At 33.0% G+C, this 21747-nt stretch overlaps 1 protein-coding gene across 1 annotated transcript in view; it reads left to right on the top strand.

Moving 5' to 3' along the window:
* The window catches only part of LOC145281510 (rasGAP-activating-like protein 1), a 668245-nt gene that overhangs the window by 593376 nt on the left and 53122 nt on the right, over positions 1-21747 (top strand). The window contains exons 9-11 of the mRNA XM_080132211.1: positions 8041-8179; positions 10097-10256; positions 14182-14246. Coding sequence (XP_079988337.1) covers positions 8041-8179; positions 10097-10256; positions 14182-14246 — 364 coding nt within the window. The remainder of the gene's footprint in view (positions 1-8040; positions 8180-10096; positions 10257-14181; positions 14247-21747) is intronic.

Here is a 21747-nt window from a genome sequence, read left to right as displayed (position 1 = left end):
TATCATGAGTACCAAACAAATGTTAACATTATATCATGAGTACCAAACAAATGTTAACATTATATCATGAGTACCAAACAAATGTTAACATTATATCATGAGTACCAAACAAATGTTAACATTATATATCATGAGTACCAAACAAATGTTAACATTATATATCATGAGTACCAAACAAATGTTAACATTATATCATGAGTACCAAACAAATGTTAACATTATATCATGAGTACCAAACAAATGTTAACATTATATCATGAGTACCAAACAAATGTTAACATTATATATCATGAGTACCAAACAAATGTTAACATTATATATCATGAGTACCAAACAAATGTTAACATTATATCATCAGTACCAAACAAATGTTAACATTATATCATGAGTACCAAACAAATGTTAACATTATATCATGAGTACCAAACAAATGTTAACATTATATATCATGAGTACCAAACAAATGTTAACATTATATCATGAGTACCAAACAAATGTTAACATTATATATCATGAGTACCAAACAAATGTTAACATTATATCATCAGTACCAAACAAATATTAACATTATATATCATGAGTACCAAACAAATGTTAACATTATATATCATGAGTACCAAACAAATGTTAACATTATATATCATGAGTACCAAACAAATGTTAACATTATATCATGAGTACCAAACAAATGTTAACATTATATCATGAGTACCAAACAAATGTTAACATTATATATCATGAGTACCAAACAAATGTTAACATTATATATCATGAGTACCAAACAAATGTTAACATTATATCATCAGTACCAAACAAATGTTAACATTATATCATGAGTACCAAACAAATGTTAACATTATATCATGAGTACCAAACAAATGTTAACATTATATATCATGAGTACCAAACAAATGTTAACATTATATATCATGAGTACCAAACAAATGTTAACATTATATCATCAGTACCAAACAAATGTTAACATTATATCATGAGTACCAAACAAATGTTAACATTATATCATGAGTACCAAACAAATGTTAACATTATATATCATGAGTACCAAACAAATGTTAACATTATATCATGAGTACCAAACAAATGTTAACATTATATATCATGAGTACCAAACAAATGTTAACATTATATCATCAGTACCAAACAAATATTAACATTATATATCATGAGTACCAAACAAATGTTAACATTATATATCATGAGTACCAAACAAATGTTAACATTATATCATGAGTACCAAACAAATGTTAACATTATATCATGAGTACCAAACAAATGTTAACATTATATATCATGAGTACCAAACAAATGTTAACATTATATATCATGAGTACCAAACAAATGTTAACATTATATCATCAGTACCAAACAAATGTTAACATTATATCATGAGTATCAAACAAATGTTAACATTATATATCATGAGTACCAAACAAATGTTAACATTATATATCATGAGTACCAAACAAATGTTAACATTATATATCATGAGTACCAAACAAATGTTAACATTATATATCATGAGTACCAAACAAATGTTAACATTATATCATGAGTACCAAACAAATGTTAACATTATATATCATGAGTACCAAACAAATGTTAACATTATATATCATGAGTACCAAACAAATGTTAACATTATATATCATGAGTACCAAACAAATGTTAACATTATATCATCAGTACCAAACAAATGTTAACATTATATCATGAGTACCAAACAAATGTTAACATTATATCATGAGTACCAAACAAATGTTAACATTATATATCATGAGTACCAAACAAATGTTAACATTATATCATGAGTACCAAACAAATGTTAACATTATATATCATGAGTACCAAACAAATGTTAACATTATATCATCAGTACCAAACAAATATTAACATTATATATCATGAGTACCAAACAAATGTTAACATTATATATCATGAGTACCAAACAAATGTTAACATTATATCATGAGTACCAAACAAATGTTAACATTATATCATGAGTACCAAACAAATATTAACATTATATATCATGAGTACCAAACAAATGTTAACATTATATCATGAGTACCAAACAAATGTTTACATTATATATCATGAGTACCAAACAAATGTTAACATTATATATCATGAGTACCAAACAAATGTTAACATTATATATCATGAGTACCAAACAAATGTTAACATTATATATCATGAGTACCAAACAAATGTTAACATTATATCATGAGTACCAAACAAATGTTAACATTATATATCATGAGTACCAAACAAATGTTAACATTATATATCATGAGTACCAAACAAATGTTAACATTATATATCATGAGTACCAAACAAATGTTTACATTATATCATGAGTACCAACAATGAAATATTAAAATTTAAAAAAAAATTAAATAACAATTAAAAATCTTATTTGAATCAGAAAAAAAATAAACCAATTTTTCTGATACTTCAAAATGCCCTGATTCTTCTGATTTCTGATTCTGATTAATCGTCCCAATATTACTAGATATGTAGGTAGATACGTGCTTTTTAAATTAAAAAAAATTACATTTCTTTACAAAATGCTTACTTATAATTTTCAATCTCTTCATTATAAATTTGCTCTATCTCCTATTTATTACAGGGTAGAACGATAAATTTGTCATCCTAAAGAAAACAACACAACAGCTTTATTTTAAAACTTTTACCGAAAAAAATATATTCAGGTAACTTGATTATGTAGTAGGGCTGACATCTATTCAATGTAGCCGCTTTCAGCCTCAATCACCGCCTTGATATGGGTCCGGAACCGGGAGCATCCCTTTTTCCACACGCGCAGCTTGGAGCTCGGTGAATACTCAGCGGATGATATTGATCAGGCTGGCTTTAGTGTTGTGAGAGGTTATGTTGGTGATGTTCTCGACGTATGATCAAACAAAGTAATCCAGTGGGTTCGGGTCGAGGGAGGAGAGGGACGGCAGTTAGAGAAGAAAACAAAGTCATAGCACTCCTTCTGAAGCCAAGCCTGGGTCTCTTAGGACTTGTGGGCCGACACCATCCTACTGCCACACCCAGAGTCTTCCAGCTGCCCTCTGATTTCAGCAGGGGATCACTACATCCAGGTACACTTTGGTGTTGACGTTCAAGCCGACTTCGAAGATGTGAGGTGGCATGATGTATCCTTCACTTGAAACCACACCATAGCTGTGGCAGGAAACTTCATTGAGCTGTCCATATTTGCATTTTGAGGATGTTGGCAATGGTTCTGTTGAGAGCATGAGTTGTACAGTGGCACATCTCCGATCTCGCTCGTTGAACATTGTGTCACTTTCAGACATGATAGAAGACTCCTATGGCTCTTAGGATTTGTACACAACTAGCTAACTAGTAGATGTTCTGTAACAAAAACAGAAAACTAGTTTTCATCAAACAGAAATAGAATCATGTCGTCTTTTCTGGGCGACAATTTTATCGTTCCACCCTGTAATCTATAGGAAAATATGTTTCTTTTTTTCTCAGAAAACCTATGTAAAGTCTAATATGGCATTATCTGGATGTTAATAACATAGAAGGATACAATAATTGTATACAATAGGGTACACTTGTATGTTAGAAAAAAAAATTTACAAATCATAAAAAGATTAGTTTTATTAAAGCTTTATGCGCTCAGTTTACATAAACTTTGCAAAGAATGGTAGAACAAGTTCCTGGTTTATCTCAAAGGAAACATTTTCTGCCATTTAAAGTGCTTTGACTGCCATTAAGTCAGATCTCCATTAATCGTTTAGCCCATAAAATCCCGGACTAATTGATCTGTAAACTTTGTTTATCCAACATGTTCTTCGTTAAATCCCAGTTAATCAGAGTCATTAAGCAGCTGGATTGAAAGGCAATGGCAGAAATTAGTCGACAGTGCAGATTGGAAACGAGTGAACCATGAATAACAAAGTCACAGTCACTCGGCAGGAAAAACCTCGATAAGTGTTGGTGCCAATAGACATTCTTCTTTAGATTCGAAGAAAAGCCAAGTTTTCAAATCTTTTATTTTAATTAAATATTAATAGCTACTAGCAGAAATAATCGTCCCTCGAAAGTTTCACAATATTAGGTGGGACACCATTAGCCTCTTAGATAAGAATTTTTATTAGATTTGGAACATACATTCTATTATTAAAGTAGTTATATATATATATATATATATATATATATATATATATATATATATATATATATATAGCCAGTAGAGTTTAGTTTCCTAGAAGTACATCCAATGAAACAACATGTGTCTACCAAAATAGTGCTCAATGAGTGAACAGAGCAGGTATATTAATTTTATTTATACAAACATTAATGGCTACATATGTGCATACATGTTTCTGTAATCACCCACGTTGGGGGATTACGTCTTCAGGCCAAGAATTACCGTCGTATTTTATGACTCCCACCCAAGTTGCATGCTAACTTGATAAACGAAATAGGAAAATGTATTTGGTGGAAATATCACTTTCGACGGTAATTCTTGGCCTGAAGACGTAATCCCCCAACGTGGGTGATTACAGAAACATGTATGCACATATGTAGCCATTAATGTTTGTATAAATAAAATTAATATATATATATATATATATATATATATATACATATATATATATATATATATATATATATATATATATATATATATATGCACACAGGGAAGAGTGAGAGAGCAAACAGATCGCCAGTGACAATCAAAATAAGGTCCTGTCGGATTAATGTTTTCTATTTTTCTTATAATTGAAAATGTAAGGGGTTTTTTTTAGGGAGGGGGTAAGAAAATAAAGGAATTTGTCTTTTCAGAATGACTTTATTTTTAGCAAAATATGTTATAATATTTTATTAATATATTTTTAATAGATTAATTTTTTATAAAAAATAAAATATGGTATGACAAGAATCTATTTTAAAGTAGTTTATAGAAAAAAGTCTTTACTTTGAAATCTTTTTCAGTTTTTTTATAGAATATGTTAGAATAAAAATGTGCAGTAGTGATCATAAGGAACGGAAACAAAGACATAAATATGTGTATAACTTAAACAATAATGCATGATTAGCAATTAAATTTTTTACCAACAAAGGATTAGGGTGTTAATTCATTAGTATTATGCAATGTTACAAAATTTTACAGAATATTTTTTTAATAAAGATTGAATGAAACAAAGGAAATAAGTTAGTGGACAAAAGTTAAAGAACGATGCTGATTTGCAAAAACTTTTAATTTATAAAATTGGTAAAAAAAATAGATGGAGCTTTTCAACAATAAATAAAACTTCATTATGGGGGGGGGTTGACGGATAAGACAGGAGAATACAGACAAAATACATAAATAAAACACGAAAAAACAAGTTTAAAAACAAGGTAACATAAAAAAACATTTAGGATTAGTTTTAAAAAAATACTTAACGTTTTTGCACTAGTGTTTATGGCACTATTATTGTAAGATCAGATTTGTCAATTTACAGGAAAAAAGAAAACAAAAAATAATGCCTATAATCAAAAAATTAGAAATTGGTGTTCACGGAAAATTATTATTATGACTTTATTTTTAAGCACTATGACAAACTCTACAGGCAAAATGCTCTCTTTTGCAAAAAAAAAAAGGCATTATCGCTAACTATCAAGAAGAAGGTCAATCTCAGAAATTTTTGATATTGATCATAGGTCTAAAAGTGTCTTTTATCGTGTTATATAAAACCGATAAAGCGTTAGATGCAAAACCAAAAACTGTAGATTTCCAGCTACGGTATAACGGGAAATGTTTTCTCAATATGGTTTCCGCTCTGCAAGATCTACCGCAGATGTGCTGACGGTTATATCCCACAGGATTCGTGAATCTCTTGACAAAGGCTTCCTTTCTAGGGCAATTGCTCTTGACATATCAAAGGCCTTCGACAAGGTATGGCATAAGGGTCTACTTCACAAGATTTCCAGCTACGGTATAACTGGAAATGTTTTCTCAATCATTAAATCATTTCTCTCCGATAGGCTCATAAGAGTAGTGGTAGATGGACAAAAATCGGAGGCCTGCAATATAAACGCTGGAGTCCCTCAGGGGTCAATCCTGGGCCCAACTCTCTTCCTGATCTACATCAATGACCTCCCTAAACACATACTTAAATCATTCGTTGACATCTATGCTGATGATACAACCATCTACGGCAACACATCAAAGGCTGTAAATGACAAAGTTCTCTCTGATTCTCTCTCCTCTGATCTCGAGCGCGTGGTTCAGTGGGGGAAGATGTGGCTGGTTACCTTTAATGCATCCAAAACCAAACTCCTATCCTTACATCATCAACGCTCTGATCCCCAGCTGGCATCAATTGTGATGGATGGCTCTCGTCTGGGTGATGCTCCATGTTTTGACAAGCTTCTGGGTTTGACCTTTACTCCTGATCTGAAATGGAACACGTACATCAAGTCTGTGGCCAAGGTCGCTGGAAAGATGGTGGGATCCTTCTACCGCTCCAGAAGATATCTCACTACTGATGCAATTCTCTATCTATATAAAAGCCAAGTACGTTCAAGGATGGAATACTGTTGCCATATCTGGGCAGGAGCTGCTAAAAACAGCCTATCCTGCCTTGAAAGAGTACAAAATAGACTTCGTGGCTTAGTGGGGGATGCCCTTTTCTCTACCCTGCAACCTCTCTCCCACAGAAGAGACGCTGCGAGCCTGTCCTTGTTTTATCGTTATTTCCATGGCAGATGCTCGTCTGAACTCCAATCTCTGGTCCCCCCTCGCCAATCTTTCACAAAAAACACCCGTCTAGCTGAATCCACTGTGAAAAATTTCCCCCACTCTATATCTGTGCCTAAATCAAAATGCGGATTCCATGAACAAAGCTTCTTTCTTAGAACTACACGCCTGTGGAACTCTGTTCCGTCTGCCTGCTTCCCTCCGGTCTACAACTTGAATGTCTTCAAGTCCAATGTTAACAAATTCCTAATGAACCGCCCCCTTAAGTAAACACTTCAGCAAATCTCCTCACTAACTTAATATACTTGCAATAACCCTTATCCCTGAGTGGCTTCCGGGCCTTGATAAGTGGTAATCACTGTGTAAAAAAAAAAAAAAAAAAAAAAAAAACTAGTAGACCTTCAAAAACTTTGCAAAGAGAAGATTGAAGAATTGTTAGAATGTCTACAAAAACCGTTTGGAAACCGTTACATCACTTAATGCCTGAGGGGGGGGGGGCATCCTAGAACTACCCAAACAAAAAGCAACCAAAATGACTCAGTTTCTGCCAGACGGATTGCAGTGAAGGGATCCTAGACTGGTATGTCACTGTCAAATTCTCGAAGCAACTTAAACTGCAGAGAGTCTGCTTCAACTAATAAATGCCTAGTGACCGATATTACCTCTTTCCCATAGCAAAAGGATGGGACACAAGGTCGGAAGGTGGGAAAATGAGTCAATGCTCCAAGAGAAACACCTAAGCTCTGCAAAAATATGCCAGAGTAGTCCCGTCTGCATTCCCAGGTGAGGACGCCTCAAGCAACAAGCGATAAACTTGCTCCTCCTGAAAGAGAGTTGACTTCCTACACACAAAATTTTGCATCAGTTCAACACCGAAATGGCCTAGTTTTTGCCGGACTGACTGTCGAGGTTGGAACCTTGAGTTATGTGTACTACAAAAGTAAAACAACTACCCCAGATCACCCGCCATCTAAAATGAATTGCACTAAACATAAAATAATTCTCAAAGTATACAAACACGTAGAGGTCAAATAAATTCTATCTTAAATTTGAACCATGAACTGAACAGATATTTATTAATGGTCTGTGGAGTGTATCCAACGTATTTCAAAAAATAAGGACGAAGTAAATACTCCCGGGCTGTTGGAATGTCTGTTATTTTATACTATTTTCCCCACATTAAATGCAAAAAGTTGTATTTGCATATAAAAATTTAACTTTTTTATCAACATAAACGCTTACTATTGGCTCCCTAAAGTCAGAATGGTTGAAATGTTTCTCTGTTTTGATTCCAGAGTCGACCCCATGTATCCAAAACCTGCTCCGAATCGTGGGAGTTTGCGAATGAAAGTGCGCTTGACACAGGAAATTGTATTACCCACAATTAGTTATAACCCAATGGTAGAAATATTTAATGAAGCTGTTCTCCCTAAGGTAAGTGTGCTTCTTGATAAATGGTTGTTTTGTGTGAGTATGTGTTTTTCAATTATCAATTGTAATTTGCCATCTTTTCTTATATGCATACAGAATAAATACGAGTAAAATTGCATAACAACCGAGATTTACCATTTCGTGCTAAGAATGTGTTCAGCAATCAACGGTGAAGTGCAAAAGTCAATTCCCGTTATATCATATTCCAAGGGCCTTGTTAAGTATTATAATTTTAGGACAAGACCCCATTTTCTTTGTTTATTAAATTGTGGAGTCAAAGCACAGAATAGTCAACAAAGTCCTCTTCTCCACATGTAAAAAAATGGCTTTCTAAATAATAACGCCATTCTTAACATCGGCAGGGTAATGCTTTCTTAAAAATATTTCCTTTGAGTATTTGTAAAAAGAAAACATTCCCACTGTGTGTGTGTGTGTGTGTGTGTGTGTGTAACAACACTAATCCTATTCGGGTTTAACCAGCTTCCTCCGAAGGAGGAAGTTTCATGGGAGTATGAAATTCACAAGCAGTCCCCAGTAGTATGAATATCCCCATTAAGGCAGATGACGACGCTAGGTTTTTGCAACTTGTGCAGCAAGGTGTCGATGTCCTCATACATATAGCGCCTGGAATTCCCAAATTGGTCACTCATTTTAGTAATGACCAGGCTCAACGTTGCTTAACTTCAGTGATTTGATGGGAACCGGTGTGTCAACGTGATTATGCTGTATAAACATTCCCAATATAATAAATATATTTGTAATAAAAATAAACTTTCCAATGAAAAAAATTGCAATTTCTTATGCGTAAAATATGCAGGTAACAGATTTTTACAATTTACTGCTGACGTTTTATTTTGACATTTTTTATCTAAATATAAAACGAATATACTTTTTCGCAATATCTACATTAATTTATATTGGCTTTTAATAAGGTTATTTGCACTGCAGGGAAAATGTGGGAAACGGTGAAAGAGGAGGTTAAGAGAAACAAATAAGTGAACACAAATTGCCATATTTTTCTTCAAGAACATTTACTTTTCATTTACTGTTAGCATGTGTGTGTTCACTACACAGCCTGTAATCGTCTGCTCGTTGTGTTCATATAAATTTGAAGCTTGATTTCAACACTGGCCTTAATGCCAATTGTGTGGTCTCGATCAATGTTAGCAACAAAAAGTTTTTCCCTTCAAATAAAATCGCAACTCCAGTTTAAAGCAAGTAACAAAGTTTTATTTTTCGAGGTTACAATATTTTTCTATGGACTTGTAATCAGAACTCTGGGCCAGATCAAATCAAAACATAAGTTGGTCCTAACAAACAGTCAATCGACTCAAAGGATCGTCTGTGTCTGCGAATGCTAGAATATAATAATAGAAACTCAACTGATCTCTTTACCCAACTAGGAGTGAATAAAATTCCTTATTTGTATTATTTGGATTCTTCAGACTACTGTTGTCATCTTGAGTGTCCACAAGTACCCATGGTGCAGTTATTAGAATACTTGGAAAAATCAATTATAAAAGTAATATTCTCTTGAAGGCTCAATTCTCAGTGTGGGCGACCGAAAAATACAATAGCAAATTACTTAGAATCTCTATCCAATCATGGCTGACAGAATGAGGACATGCTACCCTCGTGAAGTAAATCAATGGTTTCATTCGAAATTCCATCCAAATTCCCAAGTTCAACATGATACACATGAAGAAGGTTGGCGGTTACATCGACTGAAACGTTGTGAAAATGACACTCAAGGTGAGAACAGAAGTTTGAAGAATCTAAATAATACAAATAACTAATCCTCATCTCAAAAATTCATGAATATAAAATACTTTATTTTACTATAAAAACGTGAATAAATTGAAATGCATGCTGGATAATTTTCTTTTATGAATTTAAAATTTTTATTATTTTATTTGACAGGGTTCTGAACCACCTGATTTGAGCGCTCTCTATTTATTAGAAGAGGTTAGCTCTCTTGACCTCACGGAACTTGCCAATTGTCTAGTCAGACTTTATCTTAATCAAGGACTCATCACTGATTATCTCAGTTCAATCACAGCGGAAGAAATTAAAAATACTTGTAAGGCGATTTTTTTTTTATTCTTTAAAATGAAAAGAAAAAATGCTTTTTCTTATTATTTGTTTGTTCTACCTCTTTGGCATAATCTTGCCTCCCTTTCTTCAGATTGTAAGTATGTGGGGAGAAAAAGTCGTTTGTCAATCCCAAACCAAACTTTTGCTTTTCAAAACTAACACTCATATCCTGATTGCTCCCCGAATTGAAAGTCTCTCTTTAAGGAAGTCCCTTCCTTGATAAACTCCTTGGACAGACAACCTGAAACGGAAGACTTACACCAAATCTGTTGCTAAAGTCACTAGAAAAATGGTTGGATCATTCTGTCGCTCCAGAAAGCAATCCCCTACATGTATAAGAGTCAGATCCATCCTAAAATGAAGTACATATCATATCTGGGCAGGTTTCACCCAGAGCATCCTTTCTTGACTTGACAGGGCACAAAAATGACTTCACAATCTAGTGTCGATGATTTATTCACTTCTCTGCATCATCTTTTGCACAGAAGAGATGTTGCTTACTTCTCTCTACTGTATCGATATGTTCATGGTAAGTGCTCGATTGAACTCCACTCCCTTGTTCCTGCCTGGCTTCAACAACAACAGGAATCTCCTTTCTCTCACCATACCAATAACTAAGCACAACTTCCATGAACAAAGTTTCTTTCCTAGAGCATCCAGCTGATTACATGGTTGTCTTTAAGTCTAATGTAAACAAATACTTGTTAAGCCGTTCTTTGGATAATCAAGTCTTCTTAAGAAATCGTCTGCTCTTTACACGGTTGTTTCCAATCTTCACACGGTTACACTCAACGTCAAACTGACGATCTGTTTAACTTTTAAGCTCGAGTGGTTCCTAGGCCTTATTAAGAGGTTACTTATTAGCGTAAAAATATTTTCCTTTTTAATTCTAAATTCAACCCTAAAAAGAGAAAATGGCACAGAACGTTTACACAATTAAAACAATATCAAAAACTATCTTCTTAATTCAATGTCTAAAAAAACAAAAAATTCACGGCAAGAACCCATCTAGCTACAACCACAGCAGAGGGCTTTCTTTTGTCTCTTTGTCCATACCAAAAACCAAGTGCAACTTCTATGAGCAAAGCTTCTTTCCTATAATATCTCGTTTGTGAAACAAAATAATAGGGATCTACTTCCCAACCAACTACAACATGGTCGTCTTCAAGTTCAATGTAAACAAATACTTGTTGAACCGTCCTTTCGGATAATTAATTCCTCTTAAATTATTAAAATGATATACATAACTAGCTTCTTAATCCAATGTCTAAAATAGAAACTGTTGCAATATTTTTTATATAAAAAGAGGTTATGATCACCAAAAGTTGAAAGGTTCTACTAATAGACATTGGCGATAGGAATTGACCAATCAAATAGAGCCACATCCCACTAGCAACCAATCAGAAACCAGAATCGCTCCATAAAACTATTGAATCTTTTAGCATTCCGGCACATAATGTTTTCATGTGAACAGGAGAAAGATCTTTTGCTCTTTGCCTGCAAAATTTTAAAATCCGAAACTCATACAGAACAGCTACCCACCAAAAACTCTTCATCTCCAGGTCTTGTACAGAATGGCAAGCCATCAGAAACTCTTCTAAAATTAAACATAGATTTCAATTCAAGAGAAACTATTTAAAATAGTTTGTTTCTTTTGCATTGATTAATTTATTTATTTACTTTTATAATAGTCTGAAACATGTTGCTTTTTAACCTTGTGTCATACATGGAAGTTCATAATCTGACCTTGTGTTGCTTGCTTCTTTATATGCTCTTTGTGTAATCTTGCCAGATTGAGAAAAAGTCGCTTGCAATTAAGTTCTTTACTTCCATCAGAACAAAACTTGTTGGAAAAGAGAATAGGTTTATTCTGCTTGATCTTTGTTCCAAATCACTGATCAGTGGAGGAGGGAGGGAAACAAAGAGAAATGTATACTCACTATTTAGTCATATCTTGGAAAGTTTTAAAATAACATGTTCATATGTATGTGCTTTCACCCAAACTGATGACTTCTCTGACTCTTTAAGCTATGCGACGTCACATCCGTTTCTATCAATTATTACAAGTCGAGCTAACCTCGATGTTATCAAGCTTATCTAGACCGAGCCATGATTTCCTACTATTTTAAACTAATTAAAATATATACTAACGATCTAATCGCACCGAATATTTAGCACAAGTACTTTGCCATCATCGACAAATAATTTTATTCATGAAAGTACATCATTTAGTAAATAATACATTATAAAATACTGGAAATAAACTATTCTATACAGATTAATTTAAATGCAGATCTGTGTTCCTTATACTGAATTTGGTTGGCCCAACGTATGCACCAAAGATAAAATATTTAGGATGGCATAATGAGAGCAGATTTCATTTTAGTAAGATTATCTCCCTTGGGAAATTGTTTCTTGTAGCTGATATTCTTAAGAACAGCATTATCAAAAACACTTAACATTATATTAAAAAAAAAAACCCTTGAAGGTGAAACCGATATAATAAATGGTAAATGTGGAAATAAATAACAAAAGATTTTTTAGACTTTTCATTTTTCACAAAATCTGTAAAAGATTTGAAAAATACAAGTTTCTTCTGTTTGCAGTTAAGAGGTCTGATGCCATGAGGTCAAGGGCGTAGCCAGATTGGAAAGTAAGGCTGAGCTAGCACATAAAATAACACATGGCACGGAATACTAGATATCAGTATATAATAATTTCAATTGATTACATGTTTTTTTTTTTGTACTAGACCATTGGATCAGTATTTGTCATATGTGTGTGGGGGGGTGTAACTTTTTAGTAGTACAAAAACAGTACAACGCTTTTAAAATAATATAAAAACAAACCCTACAGGTTCCTTTCGCCAACAAACTCATCAGGAGTTAATCGTTGGTTAGGAAAGATATAAGAGACTAATCAAAGTAACACATAAGGACAAATAATCGGAGATATACAAGCAAAACAAAAGGAAGAAAAAGCGAATGAGAATTCATATAAAATATATATATACAATAATATAAAGTAAAATATATGTACTATTAAGATGGATTGTATGAGAATGATTAAGCTATATCTCTGAGTAGGTCTAATGATCTAACGAACTTCTTTTATTGGCAAAGCAATGGCTTGCATAAGAGAATTGAGACTGACTCCAGAATCTTCTAATGATTGTGAGAGTCAGCCCAGTGCAAAATTCTAAAACAATCTATTTTTATCCGTTGCGCCGTGTATCTATGTAAACAACCAAGGTGAGAATAGTAGTTCAAATAATCCAAATTATCAATACATCGATACTAAAAAGAAACATAATATCTAATATTTACATTGTTTTTATTTGTTCTTATTATTTTGGGTACGCTCTGCAACAACATAAGAATGCTACATCAGCAATAAACATGTATAAAAAAAGGAGTTACTTCTCTTTGTCCCATAAATAATTCTCTTCTTCTCCACTCCTCCTATTCTAAAAGAAAGTCCCTGTTCGATTGGCCAAGGCGTTCCTCCGTGACCAATCAGTGGGCACCCTATTTGTCACGCTGAATGTGAAAAACCCCTCTTCTTCCTTTTTTTCGAATGGGACACCAAGCTGTCAACAAGTAAGAACCTTCTCTTTTACTGAATGAAAGCACCTATTTGACATTCTAAGAGCTGTCTATTCTTGGATGTAAAAGAACTTTATGTAATTATAGTTGGACTTCAAAAGCCAAAAACACAATCATTTTTTTCTCTCTATTTAAATCAATACAAATATTATCCTTATCTCAGTCTTGTGTGTGTATTCTATACCTCTTTTTTTTCAGCATTGATGTTGAAGTGATTATCCAATCAGCATTCAGTAAGTGAGAACCGAATCGCTCCCTATCAAAACATTTTACATGACGTCATCCATTTTTGTTTGCATTTTACAGCTGATCCCAACACTTTATTTAGAGGGAATTCTTTGGCTACCAAATCCATGGATCAGTTTATGAAAGTAAGTAAAACTACATTTTCTACCCATGTTTCTTTTCAGGTTTATTCAATGATGTTTGTTTATATTTTCTAATATATAAAATAAAGTTAGTCTCTTTATCGCTCATTTGTCATCAATAACTTTCTTCCCACAAAAAAGCGATATTTAGTTCTGCCATGTCAATTTGGCACTTATCAAGTTTACGATCCAATCTCTGGCAACTTTGCATCGGTAAGTTACGTAAGCAGCCAGAAGATGTTGAAGTGATTATCCAATCAGCTGTCAGAAGATGACAAATACCAATGAAAGCATTAACTTCATTAAATTAAGAATAAATTTTTATACCAAATATCATTTTCAACACGTTATGTCAACATGAAATCCCTCCTCTCCCCATGGCTTTCTATTTAGAAAGCCATTTCTAACATGAGGATGGAGACGCTACCTTTTAAATTAATCATCTAGCAAGATAGTTTTTTACATTCCATTAAAAATTTCTGCAAGTTAGTACAGTCGAGGAAACAGGGTGTAGGGAGGGAATTCAAAAGCAAGCAGCCTGAGGAGGAAAGAAACTATTAGAGTAGAAAGTGAAGGGGTGGGATTTTGTTGTTAGTTTGTTTTCTCCAGAATATTTTCATTGAGGAGCTACAAGTACAATAAGTTCATCAAGTACTTATAAAACAAGCACAGGAATGACATGTTGCTGTGATGGGACAGATGCTGGAACTTGGTAGACAGTGCAGGACCTATTATTTTTTACTTGTCTAAGAGGGAGAGCACCAGTCTAGATGTGGCAACATAAGTCACGACCAGTTTATCCTCAATTGGATGTATAGAGTCAAAGTGTTTTGGAACATTCGGTAGATAACGTGCAATGTCAATATTCATTGTAGTTTTGTGACCAACTTCAACTTTACCAGCCATTCCCTTAAGTTACCTTCATCGTTAAATAGTTTTAACATGTTGCTGTCCACAAAAACACTTTCCTCTCCGTCTCATCAGATACTATTGAAGAGCCAAAATGACTTGTAGTCTTTTTACACAGTCACCTCTGTTTCATATCTCTTAACTTCATTCCTGTTGGCTCTAATACACGTCGAAGGCATAGATGTTATCATTTTGCTTGAAGGAGTAACTATCTATGGGAATGGCACTGTGAAGTTGACAGATGCAATGTGAAGATTACAAAGAGAGCAACGTCCACCTGTTTAGTCACACGACTATAAAATGCCAATGATTTGAGGATATTAAAGAGGTGTAGGCTAGAGGCAACTGCAGAGAGGTGAAGACAATTTTTTTTGTTTTTACAAGGGAGTTGCCACTTATCAAGGCCTAAAAGCCACTAGAGAATACGGGTGCACAGTGGTCACCAAGATAGCAGCATAGGTATCGTTAGTGGTGGAAGTTGGGTAGAATTTAATTATTTAAGGGGGCAACTCGACAAGAACTTGTTTATATTGGACTTGTAGTCAGCTGGGAAGCAGGCCAGCAGGATAGAGTTCCACAGGTTGATAGTTCTAGGAAATAAGTTTTATTCATGGAATTTGTGTTTAGAATTAGACATAGAGAGTGGGGGAAATTGTTAATAGTGGTTGTAGCTAGACGAGTGCTTTTTGTGAAAATTATGCAGGTAGAACTGTAGTGTGAAGCTCAGATTAGTACTTGCAATGAAAATAGCGATGGAGCAAAGCCAGGCTCACAATGTTTCTTCTGTGGAAAAGAGATTGAAGGGACGAGAAAGGCACAGCCTCTACTAGGTTTTGAAGCTGGTTTTGAACTCTATCAAAGCAAGATAGGGTGCTCTGAGCGGCACAACCTCAGATGTGGTAACAGTACTCCATTTTAGGATGTATTTGGCTCTTGTACAGATAAAGGATTGTATCAGGAGTGAGATACCTTCTGGAATAGTCACATGATGCAACCATTTTTCCAGTGACCTTGGCAACAGACTTGATGTAAATCTTCTATTTAAAATCGGGAGTGAAGGTCAGACCCAGAAGCTTGTCAAAGCAGGGACCTTCTTTGAGACAAGAGCATTCATATCAATTGGGGTTAAGTGGGGATCAGAGCGTTGGTGGTGAAAGGAGAGTTTGAGAGACCTTGATCATTACTAGCCTTTGAAGTGTAGCTGTAGATGGTAGCATATATGCAGCATATATATATATATATATATGCAGCATATATATATATATATATATATATATATATATATATATATATATATATATATATATGCTAATGAATGAACTTAGAATGTGATTTGAGAGATCATTGATGAAGATAACGAAGAAAGTTGGGCCCAGGATGGATCCTTGAAGCATGCCAGCATTGATACTATGAGCTTCAGACCTGCCCATCAACGACTACTTGTATAAACCTATTAGAGTGAAAAGATCCGATGCTGGTGAAGACATTTCCAGATGTTTCATAGCTGGAAATCTTGTGAAGTAGACCTTTATGCAAACCCTATCAAATGCCGTTGATATGTCAAGAATCGTTGCTCTAGAGAGAAAACCTCCATCAATAGTTTCACTGATCCTATGCGAGATTACAGTGAATACATCAGTTGCATCAATTGTAGACCTTGATGGATGGAAACCATATTGCTTGTCATTGAGTAGGTGGTTTTTCCTGAGGGGTTTGATAATTTCTCTGTTTACCACAGATTCAAACTACTCGTGAAACACAGAAGACTGATTGGTATGTTTTGAGTTGCTGAAGACTGATCTCCAGTATTTTTAAATACTCGACAGACTAATGAAGTTTTTCAAGGTGCTAGGAAGTATTTACCCTTTAGGCATCCATTGAACAGTTTTGTAAGGTGAGCGCTGGTTCCAGCTGCAACTTTTTGAGTATTATGACTGGAATATTGTCAGGATCAGTTGCCTTGTTGGCGTCAGGGTTCTTGATATGTGTAGCAATATCACAGACAGATATGTGGATGTGGTTCAGATTATTTTCAGTCTTAGGATGAAATTCTGGAGGAAAGTGGCTCTAATCATTAAATTTGATACAAAGTTTATAGTAAAGAGTTTTGCTTTGTCAGAGTCTGATGAAATCACCTCAGGCCCACTCGGATGATGGTTGAGGTGGATGGCATGGATCTATTTAAGACCTTGTTTGTTATTTACCAAAACTCATAGGAACCAACCCTTTGTTCTTTTACTTGATGGACTGAGGATATGACTTTTCTGCATTTTCTATAATCTTTTTGCAGTGCTTGCTGGCAATTCTATAGGCGACTTAAGTTTCAAAACATCTATTATGTTTAAAACAGTTGAAGTAGTCGTTTCTATGTGCCGTGGCCGTAGCACATTCAGGGGTGTCCAATAGCTGGCTGTTCAGTTTCTCTTGGAGTTTTTTGGAGGGCATGTAGTTGTCTATGCAGACGGTTAAAAGGTTAGTTAAGCCAGATTCTGTAGCAGATGTAGACTTTTTAAACATGGAGCATAGTGGAGATCCGATATGAACGTTTGGAATTTATCCTAGTCAGTCATTGATTATCGATACCCTGTTCGATGGAGAGAGAAATATTAACTTATACACAAGACAAGAACGAATACTGTAGAATAAAAATGGCATAAAATGATTGAAAAGTTGATATGCAAATTTGAAGTTTTGTTAAAGGTTTCTCAACCCATGATTTAGGAGCCAATCAGAACTCAAAGAATAGACTTGTCCATCTAAGTATAATGGATCATTCCAGTCTTTTTACAAGCTGGCTTTTTAGTGTTCTTTTTAGTTTGTTTGTAGCCTAAGTGTTCAGGCAGCTTGAGTAGGTCAGGGATACAACTTTGACAATCCGTCCAACAGTGCGTTTGTTGCTGTTGGACTGAAATATAGCTCGGTTCAGTTGTAGAAGGTCGGCCTTCCTAGTCCTTTAAGAAGAGGCTAGTATATTGCTAATCACATGAGGTGCGCCTACCAGGGAATGCCAATGGAGTTGCTTAGGCATTTCCTAGGGCAGAGTGCACTCATTCCAGTACATTGAATTTTTGAAACCACACCCCAATCTTATGTCTAACATTCTGGAGAGGAGATAAATAAACAATTGATCAGACAGTTGAGTATTTATGACTAAATTCAATAACTACAATAGTATTTTGTGCCTTTTTTATTCACTTTTATATTAATTATAGAAATAACTGCAAATAGATTTGTTGTAGTAAAAAGCAAATAAATAAAGCAGCATTTTACTAAATCTTGTATACTTAATATAGTTCATTAATGAAGAAATCAAGTCATTCATGCTATACTTAGCATTGTAAGCAAACAGTAAACTAAATAGAACAGGAAAAATAACACATAATCTATGGATTCGATATTTCATTTCAGTTAGGAAACTTTGTCAATCATTATTTATTGAGCAGAAGTCAGATTATATTTGTATATAGATGTATACGATTTTAGATCTGCGTTTTTCATATCCCACTTGCGATTCTCCTCATTTTCTTAAGCACATTTCTCCCTTTTTATCTCGTTTTGGAATATTGGATCTATTAATTATTATTATTATTATTATTATTATTATTATTATTATTATTATTATTATTATTATTACTACTACTACTACTACTACTACTACTATTGATATTTGATCGTCTCTGAAGAACGAGCAAATAAATTAAAGACAGTATTTTTTCTTTATAGGTTAAACATGTAAACTGTAAAGAAGGAAATATAGAAATCTATCAAAATAAAAAATAAGACTTATGATTGTAGACTGATTTTTTTCCTTTGGTCATTGGCATACAACCAACACATATATATATATATATATATATATATATATATATATATATATATATATATATATATATATATATATATATATATATATATTAATTACATATCATTAACACAAAGTTTAAAGTTATAGTTTAGTAGTATACAACTAGAGCTCTTAATTTAATGCCAAACCTTAGTTAATTCAAGGAACAAGTTTCCATGTATAAATTAATAGCAGGACCCGTGTATCGGCGTTGCCTGGTGGAAGTATGTCTCCCATTCCATAACAAAATATAGGATCAAGTAAAGAATAGATACTCTGTAGCAGATGACGCCGCCTGGCGGCGACTGGTGCACATTTCAACTAACACCGGTGATTCGATCTTCACATTTGCACAAGCACATGGCGTCGGTTGTTTGTAAACATGTCAAATAGCAAACATGTTCGTATATTCGCCAGCAATTTTTTTTTTAAATATATTTACAAAACTTTTGAAGATTTAAAAGAAAAAATATATATTTACAAAACATTTTTTTTAAGTAAGTAACAAACGAACGTATTTAAATAAAAGATATTTAAATAAATGGGTGTCATTCTAAGTACGTTTTTAATATATTTACAGAACTTTTTAATAACTGTTTTATTCTTCTTATCAAACAAAAATAGAACTTTTATAAAGACATATATATTATGGACTGATTTTCAAACATCGAAATTTTAAAATTAAAGTTTGTTTTATTTAAAAAATAAAAAAAAAGGCGAGGTGAGTTTTTTTTTTTTCAATTATAAACTTTATTTGAACTTTCAACAAACTTTTACAGACATAAAAAATAGACTTTATAGATATTTTATAATATTTTTTTTAATATATTTAACGAAAAGTTTGTTTTTTTTATAATTTCATTGTTGAATAAAATTTCAAAGTGATAAATTGTGAAAAAAATATCTCGAAAAGAAAAACACCTCGTCTTTTTTTTTAAATAAAACTTTAATTTTAAAATTTCGATGTTTGAAAAACAGTCCATAATATATATTTCATTATAAAAGTTCTATTTTTGTTTGATAAAAAGAATAAACACTTAATAAATACAACCCCCCCCCCCAAAAAAAAAACAGTCCATTAAGTTCAAATAAAGACTGTTTGAATAAAACTTATTAAAAAAAACGTTCATTCTATATGGTTTTGACCATTTTTTTTTCTGTGTAGGTTTTTAATACAATTCAATATTTATTTAAAGTGCGATGTATGCCGGTGGTCAGTAAAGGAGAAATCCTTCTAGGCCGAGGCAATTTTTATGCATAATAAAATCCCAAGTATAAACAATGGATATTTAAAAAAAATTATTTTATTACATATCTTTTGATAACTTTTATTTTTATAAAGATGAAATGTAGTATCACAAGATAGAAATCTTTTTATAATTTTTATTTTTATTTTAAAAAAAACGCACTCAGAAAGACACCCATTTATTTAAATATTTTTTATTTTAAAAAAAATCTTGCTCGCGAATATTTAAAAATATTATTTTAAACATATATTAATTGTCGCTGAAGATAATGTTTTAAAAAATAATTAAATAAATATTGAATTGTCCTAAAAACGCACACTGAAAAAAAACAAAAAAAACACGGTACCTGAAAATAAATCTTGGTCGCAAAAATCCGAAACAGAAAAACACCCATTTATTTAAATATATTTTATTTAAATACGTTCGTTTTGTTACTTACTTAAAAAAATGGTAAAACTATACAAACACCGTGACAGCGAATTAACCCTAACCCTAACCCTAACCCTAACCCCTAACCCTAACCCTAACCCCAACCCTAACCCCCAACCCTAACCCTAACCCTAACCCCAACCCTAACCCTAACCCTAACCCTAAACCCTAACCCTAACCCTAACCCTAACGCTGTCACGGTGTTTGTATAATAATACCAAAAAAATGTTTGGTTTGTATTATATATATATAAAAAAAAAAAATAAAATGTATATGGCGATTAAGCTACGCGGAATATTCAGTGTAGCTTAATCGCCATATACATTTTATAACTTACTAACTAGCTCTGCCTACGTATTGAACACTTTTGAAGTAAATACTTAAAGTTTACGCATAAATTTATACTTTCGTATATTAATTTTATGTGAGTAAATTAAGTAGTTATATATATATATATATATAAAATTCGGTTGTTAGTTGTATCAACTTCCCGCCCATTATAATGTCAGGTATACTTTAGTAGTTTGTGAATTGTATATAATCGTCATTATATTTCTTAATAAAATTTAATAAAATTGTTAATTTTGTTATTTATTCCATGTGTACTTGATTATAATTCACTGTAAATGAACTGAAATAAAAAAAAACACAAGACTCAAACAGTAAATAAAATAATAACACAAGACATTAAATTTAAATCGATGTAAAATATACATATGTAGGATGGAGCATGCTGCACTAATTTTTGTATTTATTTTAGTTCAAGTAAAAAGTTACCAAAGAAGATGTCCCGGTTATTATTTTAGTAAGAACGAATTACTATTTCGGTCAAGGATGTAAATGATAATTTTTTTAAATCTATACAATATATTTTTTGGTCGACCTGGACTCTTTTTGTGCCCATATTGATCTGGATTTCTTAAAAAAATTTTTGATGCTACGATTCACTTCGTTTGCAATGGATCTATGGAAGAATCCACCCCTATTAAGCTCAAAGATCCTTCCTCTCTCAAACTCTGATAATGGTTTCCCTTTTGCCATATATAATTTAGTAAGATGTTTTTATCCACTAACA

The sequence above is a fragment of the Euprymna scolopes genome, chromosome 1 (genome assembly GCF_053919585.1).
Source record: "Euprymna scolopes isolate OS-2025 chromosome 1, ASM5391958v1, whole genome shotgun sequence".
Taxonomy (NCBI): Eukaryota; Metazoa; Mollusca; class Cephalopoda; order Sepiida; family Sepiolidae; genus Euprymna; species Euprymna scolopes.
This window is presented reverse-complemented; position numbering and strand designations above follow the sequence as displayed.